Source organism: Ornithorhynchus anatinus, chromosome 9 (assembly GCF_004115215.2).
Source record: "Ornithorhynchus anatinus isolate Pmale09 chromosome 9, mOrnAna1.pri.v4, whole genome shotgun sequence".
Classification (NCBI taxonomy): domain Eukaryota; kingdom Metazoa; phylum Chordata; class Mammalia; order Monotremata; family Ornithorhynchidae; genus Ornithorhynchus; species Ornithorhynchus anatinus.
Window position 1 is genome coordinate 51,760,345 of NC_041736.1, and position 10,695 is coordinate 51,771,039.

The 10,695-nt window shown below is 42.8% G+C and overlaps 1 protein-coding gene across 2 annotated transcripts in view; it reads left to right on the forward strand.

Annotated features, from left to right (window-relative positions):
• The window catches only part of RAB1A (RAB1A, member RAS oncogene family), a 33,500-nt gene extending 23,030 nt beyond the window's left edge, over positions 1-10,470 (forward strand). For both annotated transcript variants that reach the window (XM_001513343.5, XM_029072233.1), the window contains exons 3-6: positions 1,676-1,771; positions 3,501-3,596; positions 7,970-8,101; positions 9,146-10,470. In XM_001513343.5, coding sequence (XP_001513393.2) covers positions 1,676-1,771; positions 3,501-3,596; positions 7,970-8,101; positions 9,146-9,343 — 522 coding nt within the window. In that variant the 3' untranslated portion in view covers positions 9,344-10,470. The remainder of the gene's footprint in view (positions 1-1,675; positions 1,772-3,500; positions 3,597-7,969; positions 8,102-9,145) is intronic.
• The last annotated feature ends 225 nt before the right edge of the window (positions 10,471-10,695 follow it).

The window sequence follows — 10,695 nt, forward strand, 5'->3', positions numbered from 1 at the left end:
CTGTAGAACGAGGATAGAGAGTGAGCTAAGTTACACAAGAAAACAGGCAGTAAAACATGCTATGTTTACCAAAAAAAAGGATGAAAAAACAAACAAAAGAATTACAACTCTGACATTTGTAATGAGCTGCCAAACGTATTTTATTTTTGTATCTGATTCAGGTTGGGTTTAAATTTATAGATCAAGTTCTACCCAAGTACTAGTAAATATACTATCTCAATTGATTTTTATGGGATCAGGTCTTTTTGTGAAGCTTTCAATTAAAACGACACGTTACTGAAAGACTGTACAAAGAGACAAGACATGAATAGAGTTTAGGGACAATAGTTTGGTCTTTTCTCAAATTCTTTCTGCGTATTCAACTGTTAGGGTTGTATCAGCAAGGTTATGCTGACGAACAAAAAAGCATAAACTCAGACTGACAATTTTTTTCGGGTTATACCTCATACATAAATCTAAAATTACCTATGGCAAAGCTACCTGTGGCTTAAAACCATTTAGTGAGATTATAAATTTTTGAAGCATGCCTACTTTTAAGAAGGTATGGTCTGACATATTCAGTGTGTTACCACATCCTGTCAGTTCAACCTTCACATCACTGCTAAAATCCACTCTTTCCCCTCCATCTGAACTACAATGTTTAATTTATTTTACCCATCCCACCTTGATTACTGCATCAGCCTCACTGCTGACCTCCGTTTCGCCTGTCTCTCCCCACTCAAGTCCATACTTCACTCTGCTGCCCAGATCGTTTTTTACATAAATGTTCAATCCATGTTTTCCCCACTCTTCAAGAACCTCTGGTGGTTGCCCATCCACCGCCTCTCCAAACAGAAACTCCTATCCACCGGCTTTAAAGCTCTGTCACCCTACCCCCTTCTAACTTAACTTCTCTGACTTCCCAGCCCGTGCACTTCACTCCTCTAATGTCAACATACTCAGTCTACCTTAGTCTCGTCTATCTCACTGCCAGCCTCTTGCCCACATCCTGCTTCTGGTCTAGAACTTTCCATCTCTCCGTATCCAACAGATGGCCACTCTTCTTCTTCAAAGCCTTATTAAAAGCACATCTCCTCTAAGAATCCTTTCCTAAGTCCTCTTTCTCCCATTCCCTTCTGTGTGGTGCTTGCAGCTTTAATTCACCCCTCCCTCAGTTCCACAGCACTTAAGTACATATTCATTAAGCGGTCAATAATTACGATTGAATGAATGAATGAATATCCAGTATTTCTTTACTTATATTAATATCTTTCTCCCCCTCTAAACTGTAAGCTTGTTGTGTCTACAAACTCTGTTGTACTTTCCCAAGCACTTAGTACAGTGTTCTGCACACAGAAAGCCCTTAATAAATACAACTGATTGGTTGTTTTGCATATTTAGCCAACACAATTGGAGAATGGTTACATGTAGCAGAAACCAGCCATGTGAGAGAAGCCAGTATAATTTAAAGCACCAGAGGATTAAGAAATGAGAAGATGATAAAGACCTAAGGATAGATTCTAAACATTCATCAAGCTTTTAAGAAATTTTTGAGGTGCTGTAAAAATGTAGATTTGGATTAAGGAAAACTTTTCTCCAATATTAAAACTATTAGCACTAGAGTTATTATTGCATTCTGTAACTTTAAATAGAACAGGAAAAATTTACTTATTAACCTTTCTTTTATTTGCTCCAGGATGATACATACACAGAAAGCTATATCAGCACAATCGGTGTGGATTTTAAAATAAGAACTATAGAATTAGATGGAAAAACAATCAAACTTCAAATAGTAAGTGTCTAACTTCATCTGGGAATTATGGTTAAGTAACCAGGGGTAATTTAGCATGCATACATATTACAGCACTAGGCACTCTGTGGCTCAAATACTTGTTGACTGAGAAATTGCCCAGTTTAATATCCTTAACATGTTAATACAAATAGAGAGCTGTGATTCAGGAAAATAGCATCTGCAAATTTATAGAGGAAGCTTTTAAAGCTGCCCAGTCAGAGTGAATAAGACTTTTTAAATTGGCTGGATTTGTTACTTTTACTCACTAACTTCAGGAGTAATGGTGTCAGGAAGAGATTTATGCTTGACTAGGACCCATCTCAAATTGTTCTCTCTTCCTTGCGTTCAATGGGCAAACAATTTTGAGAATTTAAATCAAGGTTGTAATTATTCTTAAAAGGGGAAAATGCTTGCAGAGTAAATCACTGTGCTTCATACTGAATCTGTGTAATATGCCTTGGGCACTTATCAAAATTACTGTCTAGTGCAATTTAGTTACTTAGGTTCCTGGCTAGAAGCTTCCTTTCCTGACCTCTATGGAGTGTGCTTTTAGACTTCACGGCTCTCTTGTTTGAGCTCCCTTTGTGCTGAGGACCTGTTTTGTGCTTTGGTTGTACTTCACCAGTGCTTAGCTCAGTCACTTTGGTTTAGCAGATGCTCCTTACGACTATTCCCCCAGAGCAGTTTCAAATGGGAATATATAAAGATGATGCATAAATAGTCCACCTCACTCAAGTGGGATTCTGGCCTCCCACTCTTGTCCTTGAGTTGTCAACCTCTTTTGGGGAAACTGGACAGAAGGCGAGGTGGGTAGGCACACACTCGCAAAGGCTGGCAGTCTTGCTATACTTAGCTAGAGTAACCTGTACCCAGTGCTCTGCTGGATTTGAAAGGTATTCTGCACTGCTCCTACCTATATAGCCTGACAGGCCACTTCCACATCCTGCTTCTAGTCAATAGAGAAGCACCGTGGCGTAGGAGATAGAGCACAGACCCAGGAGTCAGAAGGACCTGGGTTCTAATGCTGGCTCCACCACTTGTCTGCTGGGTGACCTTGGGCAAATCACTTAGCTTCTCTGGGCCTCAGTTTCTTCTTGAGTAAAATGGGGATTAAGACTTTGAGTCCCATGTGGGACAGGGACTATCTGACCTCATTAACTTGTATCTACCTTAGTGCTTAGTACAGTGCTTGCGACATAGTAAATGCTTAACAAATACCACAGTTATTATTACTGCTAATAACAGTGATGGTATTTGTTAAGCGCTTACTATGTGCCAAGCACTGTTCTAAGCACTGGGGAGGAATACAAGGTAATCAGGTTGTCCCATGTGGGGCTCACAGTCTTAATCCCCATTTTACAGATGAAGGAACTGAGGCACAGAGAAGTTAAGTGACTTTCCTAAAGTCACACAGCTGAGAAGTGGCGGAGCTGGGTTTAGAACCCATGACCTCTGACTCTCGAGCCCATTGCTCTTTCCACTGAGCCATGCTGCTTCTCTTCTGTTGTTATTAATGATACTGATAATAATTTCACCACCATACTTGTGGCATTAGAAAAATCCCCAACAGGTAATCTTATTAAAGTCCAATGCAAAGGCTCAGATGCTTATGCAAACTGCGATTAACATGGTCTCTTGTATTTGTTTTGAGCCCACCTGTAACTGTTTGTTAAAACAAGATAACTCATACATTAAAACAAGGTGGGACTGTCTTTTTATTTTGGAACAGTGGGACACAGCAGGCCAGGAGAGATTTCGAACAATCACCTCCAGTTACTACAGAGGAGCCCATGGCATCATAGTTGTGTATGATGTGACGGATCAGGTAAGCCCTGAGATCGGAGCTAGAAGGCTTTATAGCTAGTGTTGAACAAGACAATCCTGGGTGGAGCGGTAGAGGGCAAACCAGAGTGGGGATGTTCAGAGGGAGGGGACAGAGGGCAGTAAAACTTTAGGTTGGGAATCAACTCACCTACAATGAATGGCTGTAAGGTTGGGATAGGGTATATGTATGCTGCGGTGTCTGCAAGTAGCACACGACGTGTTCCCAAGCTGTGCTTACTGAGGGGTGGCTGCAACCCAAAGTTTGCTGGTACTTCCGAGGGCTGCAAGACATCCCAGATATATTTTGTTTTTGCCGGGCTCCAGCACTCAATCATCACTCCGTTTACAAATAAACTTGTTTTTGAATGAGTGTAGAATAGGTTTTTTTTAAATTGTGCAAAGGAGTACATTGTTCTGCGCTCAGTAGATACCACTGAATTTTTTTTGATTGACCTTCCACTGTAAACGTTTAAAACTATAGTTTATTCTCAAATACCAGATCTTTTCAAGAATCAAGTGCAAACACAGAACTTCACCTTTGTGTAAATGTCAGTCAATCAGCTGTGTTACTTCTTGACCAACTTGGAATCAGCAGCCTTTTCAAGTAAAAATTGTGTTTGAGGGCAATTTGGAGATGTGTGGTGGCACTTGCAACTTGGGGTATTCTCAACTCTATTGGTTTAGTGTTCAGGCAGTGAGAGAAGTATATGCATGTTGTCTGTTTAGCCGCAGCTCATGAGGGCTTCAGGAAACACAGCAAAGACTGTTTCCTTAATTTCCCCAAGCCTCAAATTGCCCTGTAAATTGCCCTGTACCTACATCTCTTAGAAATCCACAGGATGGAGGAGGTTTCCAGCTCCCTGGGCTGGAGTTCTGGAGGGAGGACTGGGGAGTCCCAGAAGCCAGATGGGAAGGGGAGGACCTTGAGGGAGCTGAGAATCAGCTTGGGTAGAGGAAAGGAGACCAAGAGAGTCCCACGGTTGCTGGGCTACCCCACATTTCTCTTCTACCCACCCCTGCACAAAGGCAAAATTGAGCAGACTGCACATTTGGGTTCAGGTTGGCTTGGCTTTAGGAAGCTCCATAGTCAGTTGAACTGCAACTCAGAGGACCCTTGCCAGCCCAGTTCCACCAGAAGGATTTAGTGAACTGACTTACCATGGATTTGGTTTGCCTTACCTCTTCTCAGAAACCACCTGTAAAACAAGGGACACCTGAATTCATGTTCCTTTAACCTTTGGAGAACCGTGTTGAGAGGATTGCCCTTTCCCTGGTATGCTCACCTCTGTTTCAAGCATGCTCACTGTCTGAAGGGTGTGTGGTTGATCTTTTGCGGGGGAAGCACCCCCAGGTTGAGGCTCTAGAAGATCGTGGTAACAGCCGGCCCAGTGTTCTTGCTGTTTCCTTTGGGGTGCCCAGGTCAGGCCGTCAGTGTGTGGACGTCTAGTCCAGGTCCTTTGTATGCTCCCTCGAGGAGTCCATTGAGGGCTGTAAGGCGCTGGTTAGGTATTATCCTCAAAGAGGCGGGTGCCCCAGTGCTTGGTTTATTTAGAGGTAAGTGATTCTTAAGGAGAGGCTGAGAGGTTCTGGGAGGAAAAACTTTTCTTGAAGAGAAAGTCATTGTACTTGTTCGGCCAATTTTGAAATTGGTATATTGCATCTTGGCCAGGCTTAGTTTTGTGGTGGCTTTAATGACTGCCATTGTCCATTTGTTTTGCCTTTTGTTCTGCAACTCTCTAGAGGGCAGTGCTACATTTCACAATGAAATTGACGAGTGACAGTGTCACTTCTGATAGTAAGGAACTTCCGTTCATAGTTTACTTTGGAGGAGGTTTGTGGTTTTACCAGTTGGTACCTCTCCTGTTCCTCAGAGGAGATAAGGCCAAGTCCCTCCCCAGGAATACGGCCAATGATTACACTGCATTTAATCGACCGGTAAGGGGGTCATCTCCTCACCTTTACCCAGGAGGCTCTACTTCCTCAGCATCAACCCCAGGTCTGGTTATCACAGGGTGGGGCTGTGTGCCCCAACTAAGGCTCAAGAGCTGCGTGCCCAAAGTAAGGCTCAACAGGGTTGTGTGCTGAAGTTTGAGGGGAAGTGAGATGAAAGAAAGGGCAGGCAGTGTCCCTGTGTGCAGCAAGTGAGGAGTGGGGAAGGGAGGAGAATGGGAAAGGCCGTGGAGTGGAGCAGAAGGGGGTGAGAGAGGTCAACAGAAGAAGGATGACTGATGTGCGTGTCAGCAGGCTAAAAGGCCTTGGCTAAAATCTCTTTAGAAGAAGATCTTAAATGTCTAGAAAGTCAAGAGACTTGCAATTACAAATTTTAAATGGATCATTGATGGGACAGAAAAAAGAATTTTAGGATGAGCCCAGGATTCATTGGTGAAGGCTGATCCTCGTTACATCCCTTTAGAGAAGTATCTAGAGGTTTCTAAATCTGGAGTGTCTGTCATTTTGCATAAATGATTCCTGGGGCCAAAAGCAATGTGGCCTAGTGGATAGACCACAGGCCTTGGAGTCAGAAGGACCTGGGTTCTAATCCTGGCTCTGCCAAATGTCCACTGTGACACCTTGGGCAAATCACTTGACTTCTCTGTGCTTCAGTTATCTCATCTGTAAAATGAGGATTAAGACTGTGAGCCCCATGTCCAACCTAGATCTAGCCCAGTGCTTAGTGGAGTGCCTGCACATAGTAAGCGCTTAGCAAATACCATTAAAAATGAAAATGATAATTGTGCTTTTTCCCCTTTTTAGAAATGGGAATGAAGTGGGAATTTTGAATTAAAAATTTTTCATCTTATACTGAACTGTGAAAACAGAGCTAATCATTTCAAAGGCTTGAAGGCTGTAGGTAAAGAATTCCAAATCACAAGTTGGAGGGCAACCTGTTAGGAATTCTGCTGGGAACTGAAAGAAGGAGATACTGCATTTTCCTTTTGATCATTAACAGATGAACAATCCAGCACTTCAGAATCCAAGAAACAGATTGTTGCTCCATTAGAAAATGCCATATAAATTGGGAAAAAAAATTTGATCTAACTTCGTCAGCTAAATTCTAAATTCCCGTAGTCCACAGATCATGGCTACTAACAGGGCGTAGTAGACAGTAGACACTCAAATACTGTGCACTGATTGAAATGGAACTTTTGAGCTGGAACTGTGATGATTGCCTTCCCTGGCCTCTTCTTAGTATGAATGACTGTCTCTCGAGAGAGTCTAGTATAATAATAAGAATTGTCAGCAGGGAATATGCCTACCAACTCTTATATTGTACTCTCCCAAGTGCTTAATACAGTGCTCGGCACAGAGTAGGCGCTCAATAAATACGATTGTGGCATTTAACCATTTACTATGTAAGTACTTTTCTAAATTCTGGGGAGTCAGTAGAAGGGCTAGTGCCAGGCACACAGTAAGCACTCAATAAGATTGATCGATTGCAGTATTTAAGCACTTACGTGTCAAGCACTGTTCTAAACCCTGGGAAGTCTGTAGAAGAGCTGGACCTCTTCAGAAGCTCCCTGGATTCCCGAGCCTGACGGACCTGCAGGGCCTGGCTGAGCTTTGTCCATCAAACCCGCCTGGCTTTGGGCCTGCCTCAAACAAACCTTAACATGCCTGTTGGAAGGTTGGGGGAAGGGCGGGAGCTGGTCCAATGGTTGGGGCGCCACTGGGTGTGGGCAGTGCTTTTGGACCCACAGGGTGATTCCTTTGGGCCACAGGCGTGACTGGGCATGTGTGGCTTTTCTCTGGCCAATGAGCCCCAGGCCCCTATGCTGTTGGTGAGGCTGCCTGGGAACCTGGAACTAGTCTGGGGAAGGCCCGGCTCAGAGGATTATGCAGTGCTTGGCCTGAGTAGCTCATAGAGAATCGCTACTGACAGATTTCCAAGTAAGACTATTCACAGATATCCTTTTGGGAAAACTCAGCAAAATAGTAAAGAGTTTTTCATCCTATAGTCCCACCCACAATTTCATACTTATTTCCCTTCTCCCCCCCCCAAAAAAAAACCAAAAAACAAATCTACAATGATTTGGCCCTGAGGCCATGAGTTAAATGCCTCAGGGTCCAATCAAAAATGATATGCACTTTTTGTCATTTCAAGTCATTATCCATTTCTGTGTGTGTAGTTTTGAAGGCTTCTCTATGGCAGGTGCCTTCATCCCCCTAAGTTTCAGCACGGTATGGGTTGTCGCACCACCTGGCTGCTATTTTTCCTGATGCCTGTGGTGACTTAGGTGTGTAACAGTACAGCTGGATGTATGTATGTATATTTTTCTGCTTTGCTGCTTTGTCCACAAGTCTAGTGTGGAATGCCTGCTTAATGTGCCTAAATGAGTGTGTTCCAGTAATGGTTTTTAATGTCTTTCTTGATAGGAATCCTTCAATAACGTAAAGCAGTGGTTGCAGGAAATAGACCGTTATGCCAGTGAAAATGTTAACAAGTTGTTGGTAGGGAACAAATGTGACCTGACCACAAAGAAAGTAGTAGACTACACAACAGCAAAGGTAAGTGACTTATGTTAACCAGTACTTTCTCCGTTCTGAGATGTGGTTCACTGCAGCAGAGTTTGGGTGTTCTAAGTGGGGGCCGCCACCTAGAGACAGAAGAGTAGCTCCATGACTCAGACCACTAAGGCACCAAGATCTACACTCCAAACTTGGGTGGGCTACTGAAAGGTTAAAAAAAAAAAACCCATAAACCACAGGGGATTGTTGGGGGAAGGCAGAAGAGAGCTCCTCTCTGGAATATATCGTTCAGACCCAAGCTTAAGGGAAATGGTGGGAAGGACCAGGGAGAGTTCTCAGTCCAGAGGTGTTTGAGGTTAATGCCCTTAAGGCTAGCGCAGTCATTGAAACTCCATCCCACTGGCCATAGTACTCTGAGGTAGGGCCTAGCTGCCGGAGGTCACTGCAAATCCAAGATAGTGGTTAAGAGAACACATGACCATCAAGATCAGGCAAGGAAGCTGCTTTTCTTTGTGAGGAGGTTGGATGCTCAGGCTGAATTCACCAAAGGACCCTCTTACCTCTGGCTCGGTTTGTGGACCGCTTGCCTCTACCAGAAACAATTATTTTTCCTTTTGAGGAGTAGTTTTCAGGTGTCATAATTTTCTTTTCCCAGTGTTTTGAGGGCTCACCCAAAAATGTCACACGCCGAGTTCGAAGAAAAGTTCAAATTATAGGATGAAGGGGGAGCCAGAACATATATTAATCATAATAATGCTGGTATTTAAGCGCTTACTATGTGCAAAGCACTGTTCTAAGCACTGGGGGATACAAGGTGATCAGGTTGTTCCACGTGAGGCTCTGTCTTCATCCCCATTTTACAGATGAGGAAACGGAGGGACAGAGAAGTTAAGTGACTTGTCCAAAGTCACACAGCTGACAAGAGGCTTAAGTGACATCTGTAATGAGCCCCATTCTAAACAAGCAAGAGCTAAGTGACAATTGCAGTTTCAGATTAAGAGGTCCTCCCTGTCCATCAGGAAAGAAGGGGGAAAGACGGGATAATTTTTCATGTCTCTTTATGCTCTGTTTATGCTCTTGCAGGAATTTGCAGATTCTCTTGGAATTCCATTTTTGGAAACCAGCGCGAAAAACGCAACAAATGTAGAACAGTCTTTCATGACCATGGCGGCCGAGATTAAAAAACGAATGGGCCCCGGAGCGACAGCTGGTGGTGCCGAGAAGTCCAATGTTAAAATCCAGAGCACTCCAGTCAAGCAGTCTAGTGGGGGTTGCTGCTAAAATTTGCCTCCCTTCCTTTCTCACAACAATGAATTTGCAATCTGAACCCAAGTGAAAAAACAAAATTGCCTGAATTGTACTGTATGTAGCTGCACTACAACAGATTCTTACCGTCTCCACAAAGGTCAGAGATTGTAAATGGTCAATACTGACTTTTTTTTTATTCCCTTGACTCAAGACAGCTAACTTCATTTTCAGAACTGTTTTAAACCTCTGTGTGCTGGTTTATAAAAATGTGTGTAATCCTTGTTGCTTTCCTGATATCAGACTGTTTCCTGTGGTTGGTTAGGATATATTTTGTTGTTTATATTGGCATGTTTAGATGTCGGGTTTAGTCTTCTGAAGATGAAGTTCAGCCATTTTGTATCAAACAGCACAACCGTGTCTGTCACTTTCCATGCATAAAAGTTTAGTGAGATGTTATATGTAAGATCTGATTTGCTAGTTCTTTCTTGTAGAGTTATAAATGGAAAGATTACACTATCTGATTACTAGTTTCTTCATACTCTGCATATAATTTGTGGCTGCAGAATATTGTAATTTGTTGCACAATATGTAACAAACAACCGAAGAACTGTTTAATAAATATTGTACTTATTGGAAGTAATATCAAACTGTATGGTGATAAGTATTGTCTTAATTCTTATGGTTAAGGAGAAATTTGGCTTGCACTGTGCTCCAAACAGCCATTAGTGTGTGAAGCCAAGGCACTTTAGACCTATTATAGAGTAGCATCAGATAAGCATCCCAGCTAATCTACCCCTCCAATGATGAGATGACACAGGCAGGTATACCGTCCTGGGGGTGTGACAGACTTGGACAGTCTGAAGAAACAGACTGAAGGTGGTATTTATGGAAGGCAGATACATCTGAATGTATAATATTTAGCCTATTGTAATCTCTGATCCTTAACTAAAGCCATTTCTAAATGGCTTCATTTAGAAATACTTTTGTTAATGCATCTAGTAGAGGTGGAAAACAGTGTATCTTTCCTAATATGTGATCAAACTAACAATTTAAGTGATGTAATTTTGCCAGTATGTGTTTTTTATATACTGTTGCTTCCATACTCCTTTAATCAAATATTGTTTCAACTTTATTAAATAAGTTTAGAGCACTATCTTCAATACTTGTTTAGTCCTCTCACAAATTTCACAAATCATTAGGGCCCGTCTTATGTAGAGGAGACTGAGGTGTCTGGGGGTGGGGGTGGAGGCAGGGGGAGGCAGAATGTGGGAGCGGGGCCAGCAGCCCCTCTGAAAGGGGGCGTGAGTTAGGGGGATAGGGGCCTGGATGACACTTTGCACCCAGAGAAAAACTTGAAGGCGCAAAGACTCTTTAAAACAGTGAAC